The sequence below is a fragment of the Coregonus clupeaformis genome, chromosome 23 (genome assembly GCF_020615455.1).
Source record: "Coregonus clupeaformis isolate EN_2021a chromosome 23, ASM2061545v1, whole genome shotgun sequence".
NCBI classification, from domain to species: Eukaryota; Metazoa; Chordata; class Actinopteri; order Salmoniformes; family Salmonidae; genus Coregonus; species Coregonus clupeaformis.
This window is the reverse complement of record NC_059214.1, coordinates 30,035,836-30,056,097: the sequence shown is the minus strand read 5'-3', so window position 1 is coordinate 30,056,097 and position 20,262 is coordinate 30,035,836. Positions and strand designations below refer to the sequence as shown.

The 20,262-nt window shown below is 43.4% G+C and overlaps 2 protein-coding genes across 2 annotated transcripts in view; one reads left to right on the top strand and one right to left on the bottom strand.

Moving 5' to 3' along the window:
* Positions 1-18,479, bottom strand: part of LOC121536868 (radixin) — a 101,348-nt gene extending 82,869 nt beyond the window's left edge. Inside the window, exon 1 of the mRNA XM_045206629.1 lies at positions 18,400-18,479. The gene's annotated coding sequence lies outside the window, so the exon portion shown is untranslated. The remainder of the gene's footprint in view (positions 1-18,399) is intronic.
* On the top strand, positions 685-18,683 carry LOC121536869 (adrenodoxin-like). Its single transcript, XM_041844476.1, has 4 exons — positions 685-1,000; positions 10,246-10,370; positions 17,234-17,363; positions 18,434-18,683. Exons 1-4 carry the CDS (start codon positions 825-827, stop codon positions 18,546-18,548), a joined length of 546 nt encoding a protein of 181 aa, XP_041700410.1. The 5' UTR covers positions 685-824; the 3' UTR covers positions 18,549-18,683.
* The last annotated feature ends 1,579 nt before the right edge of the window (positions 18,684-20,262 follow it).

Here is a 20,262-nt window from a genome sequence, read left to right as displayed (position 1 = left end):
TATATGGTCAGTGGCTGGTTAAAAGTATTATGAGACCTTGGGGCTGAGACCAGTGTGGGGGAACAAATCACGATCTATAAGCCTATTATTGAAGTGGAGACCTGGAAACATATTAAAGAGATGAGGGGCAAGAGCCAAACTGCTCCACACAGACAGAGCATTGTGTTCCATAAGTAGCATTCTCAGGGGGTGACAGAGGGTAGTAGTCTGGTGCTGTTTATTGGATTGCAATCTGTTTATGTAACAATGCACCACATTTCACACATATCTATAGGCCAGGAGTATGCAACTAGATTTTTTTTTTAATCACTCGACTGTTGCCGGCAGCTGCTGTAGCCTATACATTGATACTAGGCCAAGCCTAAACAATGCCTGAAATAACATTTGGGTTCCACTTTATTTTACAGAAATAACCAGGTAAAGAAATGGAATGCAAAATTATAATTAATCTACTTAGTAAACCTATCATTTTGTCTACTTGTGGGAGGCAATATTTGGTATTAGAAATACACCTTGGACTCTAGGGTTTTAAATTAATTACTAACCTACGTCGCACAGTGCCTGCTCCACACGCACACGCACAAGCACAAGCACACACACACACACACACACAATTCCTGGTTTCGGTTACATTGTTCTGTGTAATTTGTCCCCTCCTGCCCAATGAGCAATTCCGAGGGAGCCAGGAGTAATCCACTTAGGACAGCAAGTGAGGTAAAGGTTTTGCACTTCAGTCTAGCCTGGATACATTTCTACACTCCTGAGCTCCTTCTTATTATTGATAGGCTATACTTTAGGCAATTTTACATCGACGTCGTGGCAACATGTTGGTTGCGTCTGCATTAAGACAGTTTTTTACACGTTCGCACGGTTTGTTACGATGTAGAACGAAATGTGATGTTCCGTTTCACGCAGCATCTAGGATTTTAATATCACCATATCTGCCCCAGGCCTCTGACGGTAATACGGTGCTACTGAGCACCTGTGTACAGCCACCAAGGTAGGAAACATTTATGTCTATAACGTTAATACTTACTGTTCAACACTAGCCATGAACCTCCACTTATTTCCCTCGAAAGACAAATGTAACAACTATTGTCGCATGTCGACTTAAAGTGCGCTAAACAATGCAACTGAGTCAGTGTACCTGAGAAATTCGTCTTGGCCCCTAAGGCCATCACGAACCTCTACAGATGCACCATTGAGAGAATCCTGTCGGGCTGTATCACCGCCTGGTACGGCAATATCACCGCCTGGTACGGCAATTGCACCGTCTGCCACCGCAGGGCTCTCCAGAGAGTGGTGTGGTCAGCCTAACGCATCACCGTTAAGTACATATTACTTCAACTACCTCAAATAGCCGGTGCCCCCGCACATTGACTCTGCACCGGTACCCCCTGTATATATAGCCTCCCTACTGTTATTTTATTTTACTTCTGCTCTTTTATTAAACACTTTTTTGTTGTTGTTTTATTTTACTTTTTTATTAAAAATAAATGCACTGTTGGTTAAGGGCTGTAAGTAAGCATTTCACTGTAATGTCTGCACCTGTTGTATTCGGCGCATGTGGCCAATACAATTTGATTTGATTTGATTTGAATATGAATGAAATAGCTTTCCTTACAAAAAAAAATGCAATTAAGTAGGCCTATATTAAAAAGCCGCTTTTCTGTGTTGCAATGGTGTGGGCATACCCGACAAACAGAATGGTGTAGGCTTATACTGGTCATTAATATCGTTCATGCAAGTAGACCGCTGATTGGCCAGCTCAGCCAATGAGCCAACATGACATCATGTTCTATGAGGAAATAGCAGAGAAGGGGGTAGCTGCAGCCCGATATGGCAGCCAGAGGCTAGGTGCGTCGAAAGAAATGGGGGTTTCGATAGAATGTAGGTGTATCGAAAGCGCACATGTAATTGGTCAGAGTTTCTGTCAGTTCTTGCCAGCGAGTGCAGAGATTCATGGAAACATGACTATGTAGGAAGGCGCATCGAAATGAACTTGAGGATGTTTGGGAAACTCAAAATGATGGTGTTGTGAAATCACTCAGGGTGTGGAAAAACATTTATGTTGTGAACATTTTAAATTGATCACATTTCATTGCAATTGTGTAGGTTACTGTGCGTAATGTCATTATTAAACTTGTCGAATTAGGTTACCCTGGTTGCAGATCTTCATGTCTTGTCACGATTGCTTTCACACACCGACTTCTTTCGACATGCCACTACTCAGAGACCAGTCCGGGACGCAGCTTCTTATACTTCAAATAGCTCGCATTTTATGAAACGGTCTGTTTTTTCTCCAATTTATGCTTTGGACACAAATACGAGTCAACAACATTATTTGGGGATGAGTTAACAGAATATGAACTTTTATAAGTTATATTTTAGTCATTTAGCAGACGCTGTTATCCAGAGCAACATACAGTTAGTGAGTGCATAAATTTTTTTTCCATACTGGCCCCCCGTGGGAATCGAACCCACAACCCTGGCCTTGCATGCGCCATGCTCTACCAACTGAGCTACATGGGACTACATCACTGGACAGTTAGTTTAAAACAGCAATCGCCATAGTTGTTTCTGAACAACAGCTCAAATGTCCTCAGATCAATGTTATCTGTAATGAGATGGCCTTGAACACAGCCACAAAGGACTCTACATCTGGAAGGGTGGTGATTACTGGGTTCAGAAGCCCTTATCTCACCTATAGGGCAAAGGGCCTCAGTCAATCCAGCCTAGCCAGTTCCTAGAAAGAAGCAGCAGTCCTGAGAAAGTCATGAGGAACGAACCAAAGTGCACTGACATTTATTTTACATTGAAAGTGCCAGACAAGATGGCGCCGACAGACATTGTCGCCCTGTTTCTAGCTCCTAGCCAACTTTCAGTATTTTGTTTGTTTTTTGTTTTATTTCTTACATTATTTACTTGTCTCCAACTCAATCATCAAGTTTACTGATGACACAACAGTGGGAGGCCTGATTACCAACAACGATGTGACAGCCTACAGGGAGGAGGTGAGATCCCTGGTGGAGGGGTGCCAGGAAAATAACCACTCCTTCAAAACGAAGGAGCTGATTGTGGACTTCAGGAGACAGCAGAGAGAGCACGCCCCCATCCACATCGACGGGGCCACAGTAGAGAGGGTGAAAAGCTTCAAGTTCCTCTGACTGCACATTACTGACAACCTGAAATGGTCCATCCACACAGCAGTGTGGTGAAGAAGGCGCAACAGCGCCTCTTCAACCTCAGGAGGTTGAAGACATTTGTATTGGCCCCTAAGGCCCTCACAAACTTCTACAAATTGAGAGCATCCTGTCGGGCTGTATCACCGCCTGATACGGCAATTGCACCATCCACAACCGCAGGGCTCTCCAGAGGGTGGTGCGGTCAGCCCAACGCATCACCGGGGGCACACTGCCTGCCCTCCAGGACATCTACAGCACCCAGTGTCACAGGAAGGCCAAGAAGATCATCAAGGACCTCAGCCACCCGAGCCACAGCCTGTTCACCCCGCTACCAATTAGAAGGCGGGTACAGGTGCATCAAAGCAGGGACAGAGAGACTGAAAAACAGCTTCTATCTCCAGACCATCAGACTGTTAAATAGTCACCACTAGCCGGCCTCAGCCCAGTACCCTGCCCTGAACTTAGTCACTGTCACTAGCCGGCTACCACTCTCTACTCTCCACTGCATCTTAGAGATTGCTGCCCTATGTACATAGTCATTGAACACTGGTCACTTTAATTATGTTTACATAATGTTTTACCGACCATATGTATGTACTTTAATCTAGTCAAGGCTCATCCTACACCTCTTCTATTCATATACTGTCCATACTGTCTATACACACCATTATACACTGAGTGTACAAACATTATGAACACCTTCCTAATATTGAGTTGCACCCCCATTTTGCCCTCAGAACAGCCTCAATTAGACTCTACAAGGTGGCGAAGGCGTTCCACAGGGATGCTGGCCCATGTTCACTCCAATGCTTCCCACGGTTGTGCCAAGTTGGCTGGTAGTGGATCTCTACTCTGAATAGCTCGTTCCATCTCATCCCACAGATGCTCAATTTGGATTGAGATCTGGTGAGAAAAAAAAAATGTATACACTCACTAACTGTAAGTGGCTCTGGATAAGAGCGTCTGCTAAATGACTAAAATGTCAATGTAAAATGTGACTGGGCAGGCCACTGCAGTTAGCTGAATTCACTGTCATGTTTGTGGAACCATTCCTGGACAATCCTAGCCTTGTGGCATGGGGCATTATCCTGCTGAAAAAAACAATTTGCAGGTGGATACACTGCTGCCATGAAGGGATGCACCTGATTGGCAATGATGTTCAGATATCCTGTGGCATTCAAATGTTGCTCCACTTTTATCAAGGGGCCCAATGTGTGCCATGAAAACATACCCCACACCTTCACCACCACCAGCCTGCAATGTTGACACACGGCATGATGGATGCATGTACTCATGTGGTTTTCTCCAAACCTTAGACCTCCCATCAGCGTGAAGCAGCAGGAACCGGTATTCATCAGACCAGGCAATGTTTTTCCAATGCTCCAGTGTCCAGTGTTTTCATTCCTTAACCCACTGCAACCGCAGTTTCTTGTTTTTTACTGAAAGAAGTGGAACTCTGTAAGGTCGATGGCTGCCATACACCATTCGTGTCAAGGTACGACGAGTAGTGCATTATTTTATGGGTATTTGGGCACCAATGTTGTACTGGACTGTCAGTTGACTAACTGTAGCCCATCTGTTGCGCTGCACAATTCGTGTCAGCTTCCATTGTCCTCTCTGATCAATTACCTGTTTTCGACCACTGGCCTGCACTTGGCTGGATGTCCTTTAGGTAGTGGACCATTCTTGATACACACGGGAAACTGTTGAGCGTGAAAAACTCTGCAGCAGTGCAGTTATTGATACAAACTAGTGCACCTGGCACCTACTACCATACCCCGTTCAAAGGCACTTCAATCTTTTGTCTTGCCCATTCACCCTCTGAATGGCACACATACACAATCCATGTTTCAATTGTCTCAAGGCTTAAAAATCCTTCTTTAACCTGTCTCCTCCCCTTCATCTACACTGATTGAAGTGGATTTAACAGGTGACATCAATAAGGGATCAAAGCTTTCACCTGGATTCACCTGGTCAGTCTATGTCATGGAAAGAGCAGGTGTTCCTAATGTTTTGTACACTCAGTGTATATACACACACACACACACACATATATACAGTACCAGTCAAAGGTTTGGACATACCTACTAATTCCAGGGTTTTTCTTTATTTTTACTATTTTCTACATTGTCGAATAATAGTGAAGACATCAAAACTATGAAATAGTTTACCAAAAAGTGTTCAACAAATCAAAATATATTTTATATTAGAGATTCTTCAAAGTAGCCACCCTTTGCCTTGATGACAGCTTTGCACACTCTTGGCATTCTCTCAACCAGCTTCATGAGGTAGTCACCTGGAATGCATTTCAATTAACAGGTGTGCCTTGTTAAATGTTAATTTGTGGAATTTCTTTCCTTCTTAATGCGTTTGAGCCAATCAGTTGTGTTGTGACAAGGTAGGGGTGGATACAGAAGATAGCCCTATTTGGTAAAAGACCAAGTCCATATTATGGCAAGAACAGCTCAAATAAGCAAAGAGGAACGACAGTCCATCATTACTTTAAGACATGAAGGTCAGTCAATACGGAACATTTAAATAACTTGTAAAGTTTCTTCAAGTGCAGTCGCAAAAACCATCAACCGCTATGATGAAACTGGCTCTCATGAGGACCGCCACAGGAAAGGAAGACCCAGAGTTACAGCTGCTGCAGAGGATAAATTCATTAGAGTTAACTGCACCTCAGATTACAGCCCAAATAAATGCTCCACAGAGTTCAAGTAACAGACACATGTCAACATCAACTATTCAGAGGAGACTGCGTGAATCAGTCCTTAATGGTCGAATTGCTGCAAATAACCTTTGACTGGTACTGTATATATATATTCCGGACTCTGACATTGCTCGTTCTGACATTTCTTAATGTGTTTCTTTCTATTTTGGGGGATTTGTGTGTATTGTTTTGTATTGTTATTACTGCACTGTTGGAGCTAGAAACATCAGCATTTCACTGCACCTGCGATAACATCTGCAAAATATGTGTATGCCACCAATACAATTAGATTTGATTAGCTTTTTTAAATTCATTAGAGAGAGTGAGCAGGTGCACACATCAGGGAGAAGGGATGGCAACGCCATGCCAAAACTGTCTTCTCACATGTAGACACAAGATGGCGGTAACAGATTACCATAAACTGTGCTGAGGAGAGTCTCCCTTCCATTGTATGTGCTGTTGACTCTTTTGGTTTAGTATTTACAGTTTTTTCCAACTGCTTACACACGTTTTCAAAACGATGTCTCCTTTTTTCAAAACTCTACACACAATTGACAAAACTGCACACACAAAATGCAAAATGCCTCACATCGCCTTCAAAATGTAACACTGCATTCAAAATGCCATAAACACATGTCAGAATGAAGCATTTGCATCAAATGGCAAACACTTCTTTCATAATAGTACATTTTTGGATATACCATGTAAACACTGTTGTTCTAAATCTAAAGCTCTTTGGTCTTTCATAGGCTTATATCTACATTTCAATACAATGTTCTACAGGGAAAGTAATCTGCTGAGAGGGGTAACAAGTACACTGTAAACACCAATGCAATGTAGAAACAGAAAATATTTATTAGGCCAAACAGTAGCATACAGTAGCATACAACAAAACCATAAACGTATGTAAACCAAAAGTATATTCTTTAGAATACAGTAAAGAACACAATTGTCTGTGTGGGATCCCGGGGGGGCAGTCCAGGAATTGGTAGGGGGGGGCAATCACCAGTGCTAAGCTACGCTTCATCTCTTCTCCGGGCTGGGTCTGGCCACAATACTTCGTCCACATCACAAGATAAGTTTTCTCTTGCCAAACATCAAGGGAAGTATCTCCTAGCATGGCGTATCCAACCTTGGACAGAGGCAACCTCTATGTCCCCACATGCATCATCCATTGCCTGGAGAAGCGGGCATAGGGTTGGCAATCATACACTTTCCAGCGCCAGGCTGAGAAGAATTCCTCTATGTGATTTAGAAAAGGTGAATATGGGGGTAGGTACAAAACTACAAATTGTGGATGGGTGGCAAACCAGTTTTGGGCCAGAACAGCCCGGTGAAAACTAACACTGTCCCATATAACCACAAATCTAGCAGGCTCCTGATCTGGATCAGGGACAAGCATTGTGTAAATTGCATCCAGAAAAGTGAGCATGTGGCCGGTGTTGTACGGACCCAGTGTGGCATTGTGATGGAGGACCCCGTTTTGAGTGATGGCAGCACACATAGTTGTATTACCCCCACGCTGTCCAGGGACATTGGTAATTGCCCTCTGTCCTATTACATTTATTCCGCTGCGCCTGGTTTTGGTGAAGTTGAAGCCAACCTCATCCACATAAATAAATGTACATGGGCATCCATCTCCAATTCTCTCTGTAACAGACAAAAGGATATACAGATTTTTATTTTTATTTTATTTCACCTTTATTTAACCAGGTAAGCCAGTTGAGAACAAGTTCTCATTTACAACTGCGACCTGGCCAAGATAAAGCATAGTAGTGCGATAAAAACAACAACACAGTGTTACATATACAGATGAGTAAATATGGTTTGTCTGAAGTACTGGAAGTAGTGTTGCATACATACCTCTACAAAGTCATGTCGCAGATTCTTGACTCTGTCAGAGTTTCTCTCAAATGGTACCTTGTAAAGTTGTTTCATCGTCACTTGGTGCCATTGGAGGATGCGTTGTATGGTCGACAGGCTTACAGCATTGATGTTGTTAAATATGGTGTCATTATTCAAGATATGCTCTCTTATCTCTCGAATCCTAATTGCATTGTTGGCCAAAACCATATTTATAGTTGCAGTCTCTTGTACATCTGTAAACAAGCGTCCTCGTCCTCCATGATGTCTTTGCCTTTCCACTCTGTACAGAATTCAAACACAGTATGTGTTCAGCATAGGAACTGTAAACAATGTACAAATAAATGTAGTACAGCATGATAACCAACCTCATTCATTCAATGCAGTGCAGTAAATGGATGGCTTAGAGTTACAAATGTTTATGCAATACTATGCAGTCATACGTATTTTACAGTACATTACTGTAATGCTAAAATAGTCATTAGATAGTTGCATACCTGTTCTCATTTCTGAAGGTTTGGATTATGGACGCCACTGTAAATAGACTCTCAGTCCAGCCTCTCTCATGGTCAAACTGTGGTTGATCACATGATCAACAAGTGTTGCCCTATTTTTATCAGAGATGGCTCTCCTTCCTTCTCTTCTTTGCCCTCGTCCTCTTCTTCCTCTTCCTCTTCCTCTTCCTCCTACTCCTCCTCCTCCTCCTCCTCCTCCTCTTCCAACTCTTCGTCTTTGAATTTGTCCTCGTTGTTGTCCCCTGCCTCTCCCTCCTACTCCTCTTGCTCTCCGTCCATTGTTGGCATCCTTTGTTCAAAACAGGTAATCTGACCTTCGACCTATTTATAGGCTTATACTACAGTAAATCAGTGATTGGTTAGTGATCAGTTAAGCAATTAGTGTTTGCAAATGTGAGGAGTGTGTGTGTGACCTGGTGAATAAGTGTAGCATTTTGATTGGTTGTGTTTGGAAAAGGAAAGCAAGTCACTTCCTGTCAGATTTTTGTGCTTTAGGTAGAAAATTGTGTGTAGTGTTTTGAAAAAAGTGTTTTATGCAATTGACAACTGAGTCAAAGGCTGAGAAATAGCTTATGGTTTTGGAGATTTGGTGTGTAGTTTTGCACTTTGAGTGAGAGGTTTCAAAAATCGTGTGACATGAAAAGATTTTGTGTGTAAGCAGTTGGAAAAAACTGTAATTCAGGGGTGGACTGAGACCAGAAATCGTCCCAGGCATTTATAACACACCAGACCATTTTTTTCCTTGATGCCCTCACACTGGCCCATTTTTTTCCCCTTGAGACCCCCGGTCGTAGCAAGATAATTATCATTTTACACAAAAAAAAAGTTAGACAGGCTCCCTGGGCAAATAATGGATAAGCCCATCTGGCATTTACCCGAAAGCCAGTCCACCCCTGATTGCATTTGATGTATTTAATTAATATTTCACATTTCTTGAAGTAGCCTATGGCATATAAATTAATAACTAAATTGTTAATGACAGCAGCATAAACACTTTGACCTTGACTAAACCATGTTGTCTGGTTACAATGAAGACTATGTTTGTTTGCGTATGGGGGAGGAGCACTGACTGATATGACAGTTATTAAGCTCTCGGTCTGACCTCTGTTAAACCCCCATGACAGTGATTCAGCATGTGAGACTAGAAACAGAGAAAGTGTGTTGTTCTTATTGTCTAACTCTATAAACCAGAGCCTCTGGCCCACACAGTACATTACAGCACACAGAAACAGTCTGTAAAAGTCTGTTATGTGGATGGTGTTTGGGTGCTGTGCTCTGGCAACCAAACCACTACAGTGTTGGATACTCAACAGACAGTGTTGCTTTTCCTCAGAAGATGTAGTAAAGTGAGCAAGAGGATCCTATAATCCTATGGTAGTATTGTAAGACGAGGGGATACTTGGTACTGTGACCAGACAGCACTAAAGCGGCACTATGGTTTGTCCACCATCCACTAAAAGCCTACATAGCAGTGAAACTTTGTTTTAGTTTTTCTAAGAAAAGGAGTAACTGAAAAATAAGTGAATGAGGTGTGTGTGGGTAGCATTACCTTTTATTTTTTATTTTACCTTTATTTAACTAGGCAAGTCAGTTAAGAACAAAGTCTTATTTACAATGACGGCCTACACTTTGTTACCCTTTGACGCTTCAAAGGTAACTAAATGTACTTGTACCGCTAACATACATCATGCAAACTAATTTCAGTTGGGTTCAAAGGAAGTCCAATATGTTTTGATCCTGTGAAGGTTTTATATGATGTTATTCTTGGCTCACCTGAAGAGTAATTTAGAGTATACACCTGAAAACACGTGGATGATCCTCTCTCTCTCTCTCTGTCTCTGTCTCTGTCTCTGTCTCTGTCTCTGTCTCTGTCTCTGTCTCTGTCTCTGTCTCTGTCTCTGTCTCTGTCTCTGTCTCTCTCTCTCATGCTCTTATTCTGTCTCCATTTACTCTCTCTCCCCTACTCTAGGTCAGAGGAGAAGGTGACAGTCTATTTCATCAACCGTGATGGGCAGAAGATCACCACTTTGGGTGCCAAGGGCGACAGTCTTCTAGACCTGGTCGTCAACCAAAACCTAGATATCAATGGCTTTGGTAAGTGTGGTATGCCATGGTGAAGTGGTCTGCAGGCTTATGGGTACAGTCCTGTTTAAATGGTTAAATGCTTTACTGTATTTGGTGCATGCACTGTTGGCATCCTGGCAATTGCCAACATGGGTCCATATTTCTGATGCTGTGTTTATTTGATAAGATCCAAGACACATTTCCCAGACGTTTGGTTTGGTTTCCACTAAATATTTCCATGGCTTTATATGGATGAGCCCCAGGATCAAACAGTCTATCCAGAGTGTGATAGAACTGAGGGAGGGAGGCAGAGAAGAAGCAGAGAGAGAGACAGGGTGAAAGAGAGGGGGTGAACTCAATATGCGTCAGCAACGTCACCTTTGATGTTTGCAAGGCTTTCTTTCTCACTCTACAGTATATTTCCCTTTCTCTTCCTCCGACACTATTTTCTGCTCTTTTCTCCTGCACATCTGTCCTATTTAGGCATTGACATGATACAATTTGGATCCCTGGAAGGACTCAGTGGTAAAAAGAGAAAGAAAACCTGTCTGGTGTTCTGTCTTCTTCTGCAGCTGTCAGGACTCCTCAATTTTTCATTTTAGAGTTATCTGGTGAATCGTTTTATGTTGTAAACATTTACAAAAGAGACACTTAATTGTCCAGATATTCACATGCCGTTATTAACACAGTTCTCAGGTTAGGTACTTGTGGTATGTACACACATCTTCAAAATTATTAATTTTTATGTGGAAAAACCTACATTTCTCACATTCTTAATTAATCAATGGCAGTATTTGCTCATTCAGTTTTTCAGCCAGTGTGATAAATTGGCAGTTTTACAGTGATGCGCTGTGTAACCAATACTCATGAAAGGGGAAAATCAGACAGAAAAATAAGTGACAAATATGTTTTCAAAATCATATTTACACTAAATCAGTCGCCTGAGGCGAAGCTCACATTGCCAGATCAAGTTGTTCTCAGTCAACTTTACTTGGTAAAATAAAAGTAAATTACATAGATTGATAAAAACAGTGTACTCACACTATTCAGATGTATTTTATTGTGGACCTGTTCTTGCCCTCCTCCTCCTGGCAGCTCCATCACAGCTTTTCATTGGCCCAGATTTATACTCTAGTGTTTGTTTTCATATGTTCTTCCTCTATTTGACTTGGCAACAATTCAACTCTGCAAGCCCTTTTTAACTGGCATGTTTGCGTTTTGTGTGCGTTTTGCAATGTCAAGGTTGACTTAGCAATTTAGGCTATCTGCCATCTCTCTTTTATTTGGAGGTGTGTGTGTGTCTGTGTAGGTGTGTGTAGGTGTTGGATATGATTGAGGTGTGTTTGCAGCTAGCAGTAGTAAGGAGTTGTTGTTTGTGCAGTCAAGTCAATGCTTCTCCCAGTGTAATCAATGAAAACATCTGGTAACACTTTATTTTGATAGTCTCAATTAGATGTTTGGAGATGGATTGGAGATGTTCAGTAGATGTTCAATAACTGTCAACAACATTTCAACTAACTATCCACTAACCCTAACCCTAGCCCTAACCTTAAAGAGATTATCTGATACTTTTGTATACTTTTTTGCCAGTAGTTCTGAAAGTAGCGCTCATGAGCCAAAAGTGGTTCCTGAAAATTGCGTACTACGTCAAATATGTGCAGATATGTGCACCACGTCATCACGCTCTCTCTCTCTCTCTGCTGTGTGTGCATCTTGCTAGCTGTCACTCAAATGGCGAGGGGCTGAAGCTCATTGGCTAAAACTCGAATTTCTAGGGGGCTAGCCCAGGTGGGGGGAAATGTAGGGAAAATGGTGCAGCACAGCTTCCAGAATAACATTTTCTTTCAAACTAGGGATTGCGTGGCAAATTGAGGTAAAACAGTAACTCTGCTCATAGATTATGCATGTATGAACTACACATTGACACATCCAGCCCAAAGTGGGAGGTTTAGAAACCACTTAGTAGTCGCCAAAGTTCTGGAGCATGTCTTTAACCCTTACCCTAGCCCTAACCCTAACCTTAGCCCTTACCCTAATCCATATTCTAAGCCTAACCTCAACCCTAACCGTAACCTTACCAAGCATTTGCTTATCTACAAATACTTTGTTGATAGTATGACCATCTGTAGATCATCTATATGAGACTATCCAAATAAAGTGTGACCAAACATCCTCTCTCTCTGTCTGTTGGTATTGTCCCCTGTTCATTTGGGGTCTATAGACAGGAATAATATTTACCCAGCTTTGATGTGAAAACCATTCAAATTTCAACACAATCTGGCAACACAGATATATTAATATCCTATATTCATTATTCATACTCACTCTACATCTGTGTTTTGTTTCTTTCATGATCATTACCATGTATATGCAAATCAACAAGCTTCTACAATAATACAGCCTCTGCCTCTTCCGATCAAGACCATTTATTACTACTGTGTATGGGATTATTTTCTGTTTTTCACAATACTACATGTGGCCTACTAGGGGCGGTCTTTCTCTTGGCTGCATTGAGGTCCCGCATTGGAACCAGTAGTAAAGTTCAGTGTTAGACTTTTGCTGCCCTGTTCAGTTCTGTATGTCTCCAGCCTTGGGGATGAACACCTCTAATAATGTAGCCAAAGACATGGCTTTGTTTGATATTTGTACAGATAAATCATGTTTTTCGAACCCCACAGCTCTCTTCCCTGTTCCTGGAAAATGACCCCATGCTGCTTTAGTGAGTCACAGTTCAGGTTCAGGTGTTCTCTCACGGTTGATGGAGATAGCAGTTGCCACCCAAGAGCTGATCTAGGAACAGCTTACCCAGACTTTAATTACAGTCTAATTATCTAACTATTAACAGGTCAAAACTCCAGAGCTTCTGAGTGGCGCAGCGTTCTAAGGCACTGCATCTCAGTGCTAGAGGATTCACTATAGACCCTGGTTTGATTCTAGGCTGTATCACAATCCGGCCGTGATTGGGAGTCCCATAGTGCGGCATACAATTGGCCCAGCGTCGCCGGGATAGGCCGGGGTAGGCCGTCATTGTAAATAGGAACTTGTTCTTAACTGACTAGCCTAGTTAAATAAAGGATTTAAAAAACTGACTTGACATTACATATGTACTTAGAAGTCATTTCATCCAACAACACCAGTTTGTACTGGCAGCTCACCTTGTATTTCTCAGTCCTGTGCATTTGTGATCATTTGTGAACAATAAAGATTTATTAACTTGAATTTCAAGTTTCTAGCGTCATACCCAAAAAGATTCAAGGCTGTAATCGCTGCCAAGGGTGCTTCAACAAAGGACTGAGTATAGGCATTTGATAAAGTACGACTGGGGTTTATACAGTGGGGAGAACAAGTATTTGATACACTGCCGATTTTGCAGGTTTTCCTACTTACAAAGGATGTAGAGGTCTGTAATTTTTATCATAGGTACACTTCAACTGTGAGAGACGGAATCTAAAATCTTTGTTGTTATTCTGTCTCTCACTGTTCAAATAAACCTACCATTAAAATTATAGACTGATCATGTCTTTGTCAGTGGGCAAACGTACAAAATCAGCAGGGGATCAAATACTTTTTTCCCTCACTGTATATGTATGTATATGTCTATGTATATATTTATGTATATATATATATATAGATATATATATATATATAAACATGGGGATTGGAAGTGATGCAGACAATTACATTGATGGAAGTTACGATCTATCTGCAATATTAAGCTGATCTACCCCCCACAAAAAATTAAACAAATAAACAAATAATAATACAAATAAAAAAAGGACTGAGTATATGGTCTGAACACTTATGTAAATGTGATATTTCAGTTTCTTATTTTTTATAAAAAAAATATTTAATCCATTTTAGTATAAGGCTGTAACGTAACAAAATGTGGAAAAGTCAAGGGGTCTTAATACTTTCCGAATGCACTGCAGTGGTTCTCAACTGGTTTTGCCTTGGGACCCAAGTTGAACCAGATTGTCTCAGTCGCGACCCAATATTCGAATCACGAAAAACAATCGCCAAAATACAATTACATTTACATTTTAGTCATTTAGCAGACGCTCTGTTAAACTATTTTTAATGCTAGTAAATGTAGCAATTACGTTACAAGGGAACAACATTCCCACCTCTTTCATTGTCAATAATACAATTTTGCCCATATTCTTGATAAAGAATGTCAATAAACTCACTGGTTTGAGACCATGAAATCAACCAAAATAGCCCTACTCATAGCTCTATATTTAAAATACTGTGATTGAAGAATTTTATTCAGAGATTAAATTATAAAAAAAACATTTAAATTCATTATCATCTACACACGTTCTACCTGGTTTAAGTTATTTGTTCATATAAAAAAAAATATATATATATATATATATATTATTGTGTGTTTTTTTAACTCCCGCGACCCATTCAACACTTCCGGCGACCCAAATTTGGGTTGCGACCCACCAGTTGAGAATCATTGCTATATAGGACCTCTATGGCAGGGCTACTCGGCCCTCGGGGGCCCTCAAAGTATTGCTGGATTTCTACTAAACTAACACCTCATGTGTCAAACCATGTGGGCCTCGCGGTGGCCTATACAGCCACAAGCAATAACCTAAATGCAACCATAAAGTTGGACAGGCAGATCTGGCAACAAAAAAAGAACACACTCAAATTGCGTGCAACGTTATCAACAACGTTGATGGAGGGCCTGAAGAAAGTAGTTAAGCCAAAGACGCCCTGGGTGGTACTCCAGAAAGAGCTCGTTAGCGGGTGGAATGTGGCTGCAGAACAGTGTGAGAGGCGCAAGGGGAAAGGAGAGAGGGAAGGAGAGAGAGAGGTACTCCATTCGTTCTCAAACCTACTTGGACCATGTGAGGCCAAGGCTGGTAAAAACCAAGTGCTCCGATAACATTCTCCATATTCAGCGAAAACTCTCCTCTCGCAGAAGGAAGTCCTGAATGGAATGTGCATTCCATAGGCTGAACTGATTTTAATGGAGTGTTTCTGGGCAGGTCCATGTTGTGGGTGGGTTGCCTGCGATTTGGACGAAGGCTTGGAACTGTGTTTTGAACGAACCCAACACGTGGCTCAGCCAGGTGTAAAGCTCTCTCACAACCTCTCGCCTCTTTCTTTCTCCTCACAGTGAAAACTGCTACATGCCTTAGAGTAGACCTTAATCCAGTGGCTCCAGAACTTTATAGTGCCAGGATCCTCTGAGCCTTCTGGATTTCCATGTCCCATCAAATGAACAAAACAATGTTTTTAGCTCCAACCACACTCCTTGGTGCCTCTCTCTCTCTCTCTCTCTCTCTCTCTCTCTCTCTCTCTCTCTCTCCTCATAGTGAAACTGCAGAGTGAAGGTAATACGATGATGTATTGTGGTTCCCCCAAATGTTTCAATGAAATGAACTAAACGAAAATCAGTCAAGTCTTGGGCTCTGCTCTACCGATAGTTCCTGATATACATCATTCCTTATCCCTCACCCTTTGACCTGGAAGAATTTAGAAACAGAATGTCCTAAACCAGCAATGTACAGTGCACTGTAATGTATTGAAATTGTAATGTAGTCTACATCTGTAATGTACATGATCTAATCCAGTACAGAGTGGTCTGTAATGTACAGTCTGTATTATTACATCCTTTTCCTTTGTAGTTCCCCAACGCACATTCTTTAGAAACATCTAGTCCAGTTTAATCTTCAGCAGTCACAATTGAGTGAAGCTATACAGTCGTTACATAACTTACAGAACTATAACTCCAAGGTGACACATTCAAACCCCTGTAGTATGGCTACTTTTGTCCTGCCTGGTTTCAACACCTAACCCTGTGTACTCTGTACATACCGTTCATAATGGAGAATGGCCTTGGATATCATTCCTACTAGCTCTCACAGTCGCACATCAGAATTAGACGTTCATCCATGTTTCTCAAATGTTTAGGCATTAACTCTGAATGTTTAAGGTTAGGCTTAAGTTTAGACATTAACTCAGAAAACGTAAGGTTAGGCATTCACTCTGAATGGTTAAGGGAAGGGTTAAGGTTTGGGATAGGCTTAAAACAAAAATCTCAAAAACAATTTTTTATCACTGGATTCGAACTTGCATCCTTTGGAATCAGAGGCAGATGCTTACGCCCATCCACAACACCCTAGCAAAACCAAAACCTACTTGAAGGTAACAGCGCTCACTGTTGCTCCTTGTGGCTGGTTTCCACGTCATCTCCCGACGTCCTCAGACATGGATGGACATCAAATACTGACTTGTATCATGGGTGACCTGGCTGTATCATTCACATCATCACATTGATATCCTAATAAAGTATAATATTCTCATCCATTCATCCCATAGTCTCTGAGGAATACTGCCCATATGATGGTGATGCAGAGCCAGGATTAGCTCATGGCTTTGCAGGGACTTTGTAACCATCAACAAGTATCAACAAAGAGAGATGTGGAGAGATGCTAGAGGTGCTCAGCAGTACCATCAGAAGGGCCAGTACTAATTGGAGCTGGACTGACTGGGGAGGTCTTACCTCACTCGCACTGACCTCTGTGTCCCTGGGATGAATTATGCTCTACAGTGAATTACATCCAACATAATAAGGCATTATTATTACATAATAAGGCATTCCGTTACTCAGAATGGAGCGATTTTGGAGGCTGAGGGGTTTGCCAGAATGACCCACCCACCCACCACTAACCCCCTACACCCAATTCCCCAGATAGCACAGCGCCAGAGCGTCTAGGGATTCAACCAAAACCAGACGTGATATTAATTTAATGCTTTACATTGATATAGCACGTTTCACTAGGTCTGAGTTCATTAGCTACATTGATATAGTACCTTCATAAGCTGTGTCTTAACAGTTTGATTGTTTGTGTGTGTGTGTGTGTGTGTTCCCGAAGGTGCGTGTGAGGGGACCCTGGCCTGTTCCACCTGTCATGTGATCCTGGATCAGAAGGTGTACGACCAGCTGGGGCCCATCACTGATGAGGAGAATGACATGCTGGATCTGGCCTTTGGCCTCACTGACACGTGAGTCTCACAGGCACACACATACACACACGTAGGCATACATACACACACACACGTAGGTAGGCATTCCCAAACACACATTGACAGGAAGATGATTCTGGCTTAAGGCCTCACAGACAAATGAGTAACACACTTGCTGATGCATACTATATACTCTCGCCCACACACAAAACACCTACAGTATGAACATGTTGAGCCTGGCCCATGGCCTAACCAGCACGTGAGTGACAGCTGGCTAACACCTTCACACCTTCTTATAAGTCACGTTACCTCAGGTAGGTTTCCAGCCAAGAGATCAAGAGGTTCAGTCGCCGGGTGAGATGAGCAGATTAAAGATATAATCATAGTTTGACTAATGGAGGACGATTGTTTCTGATCAATTCACTTCACATTAGAATATAATCAGTTCCGTATGAAAATGGTACTAATTACCCTCAGGTGACAAATCAAATCAGTACGATTATAACACATTTTCGGATTAAATGTGTGTGTTTTTACTCCCTCACAGGTGCTCTGTCTCAGCAACTTGAGGCTCTCAGCTAACTTGTAGTTGAGACTCTTGTCTGTCTGTAACATTTAACCTGGTCAAGACCAGAGCATTCCCCTGTCGACATTTCACATATCTATCATGATTCTCCAGAACACATCATTACTAATCTAACGTTATTCTCTAGAACACATCATTACCAGACACTTCTCTACTAATGAGGAATGTTTCATCCCAGTCTGATCATTAACACACATGCTTCTCCCACATGGCTCCCATCCAGTTTAAACAGTAACTCACACATGTAGAATGATAACATAACATGTTATGTAAGGTAATTTCACGTGAATGTGAACATACTGTATGTGCACGTATCATGCTAGCATGGCTTCTTTCTACAGCTTAAAGTGTTGGCTTTAACTGTCTGTAGCATTCTTATTTTTTGGTGGGGCACAAAGTGCATGATAGCAGCCCCGAAAGAGACAAACCAAGCTGCTAGTGGGAAGGGAATAGATTTGATAACATGATTCCTAAAGTGTGTATAATGACCTTGTCCCTGTGCTTGCTGTGTCCTGTCCTGCAGGTCTCGTCTGGGTTGCCAGGTCTGCCTATCCAGAGATCTGGAGGGCATAACGGTCCGTGTGCCAGACGGGGTGAACGACATGAGGCGGTCTGATGATGCTGGACCTACACTGTAAAAAAAAAAATGGTGTTGTTTTTACAATATTATACAATAAAACTAACTGTACTTTATTCATTATTTACAGTAAATTGCCGTAAATCACAATGCACTCTGGATGATTTTAGGCGTAACTGGTAAATTATACCGTAAATTCCAAATAAACTTTGTTTTAACAGTACATTACTGTCAAGAAGTGCTGAATTTCAAATAGTTGTCACGTTCGTTGAATGACGGGACAGACCAAGGCGCAGCGTGATATGCATTATATGTTTATTTTCTATTAAACACAATGACAAAACAACCAACGAAACGAAACGTGAAGTCCAAGGTAGACGACACAACATACCTTAACCGGAACAAGATCCCACTAGTGCCAATAGGCTGCCTAAGTATGGTCCCCAATCAGAGACAACGAACAACAGCTGCCTCTGATTGTGAACCACACCGGCCAACATAGAACCATACATACTAGATCGACAAACAATGACCAAACACAACAAGGAATATACACACCCTGACTCAACATATAAGCGTCCCCTGAGTCAGGGCGTGACAGTACCCCCCCCCCAAAGGTGCCGACTCCAACCGCACAACATAAACATAACAGGGTAGGGGCCGGGTGGGCAATCCGCCTCGGAGGCGGATCTGGCTCGGGGCGTGACGACCTCTCACTCTCCGCCTCCCTGTTGCGCCCCTGGTCTGGTCTGGAGCCGCTGCTTCCCCTCTCCGTCCTCCCACCATACGCCAGGCCCTGTCTGGACCCTGGTGTGGGAGACCCCGAACCTGGAGAGGGGCTGACGTCATGGTCTGGACTGGAGCCGCTGACCGGAGCTGGATCAGGTACCGGTGGAGCGGACTGCTCTGGCTCCGGAGTGGAACGGCTGACCGGAACTGGATCAGGCACCGGTGGAGCGGACTGCTCTGGCTCCGGAGTGGAGCAGCTGACCGGAGCTGGATCAGGCACCGGTGGAGCGGACTGCTCTGGCTCCGGAGTGGAACGGCTGACCGGAACTGGATCAGGCACCGGTGGAGCGGACTGCTCTGGCTCCGGAGTGGAGCAGCTGACCGGTGCCGGACCAGGCACCGGTGGAACGGGCACGGGCCGTGCCGGACTGGACAAATGCACCACTGGTATGGTGCGAGGAGCAGGCACGGGTTGGACCGGACTGGCGACGCGCACCACTGGCTTGGTGCGAGGAGCAGGAACAGGCCGGGCCAGACTGGCGACGCGCACCACTAGCTTGGTGCGAGGAGCAGGAACAGGCCGGGCCGGGCTGGCGACGCGCACCACTAGTTTGGTGCGAGGAGATGGAACAGGCCGGACCGGGCTGGCGACGCGCACCACTGGCTTGGTGTGAGGAGCAGGAACAGGCCGGGCCGGCAACGCGCACCACTGGCTTGGTGCGAGGAGCAGGAACAGGCCGGGCCGGGCTGGCGACGCGCACCACTATCTTGGTGCGAGGAGCAGGAACAGGCCGGGCCGGACTGGCGACGCGCACCACTAGTTTGGTGCGAGGAGATGGAACAGGCCGGACCGGGCTGGCGACGCGCACCACTGGCTTGGTGTGAGGAGCAGGAACAGGCCGGGCCGCAACGCGCACCACTGGCTTGGTGCGAGGAGCAGGAACAGGCCGGGCCGGGCTGGCGACGCGCACCACTATCTTGGTGCGAGGAGCAGGAACAGGCCGGGCCGGACTGGCGACGCGCATCACTGTCTTGGTGCGAGGAGC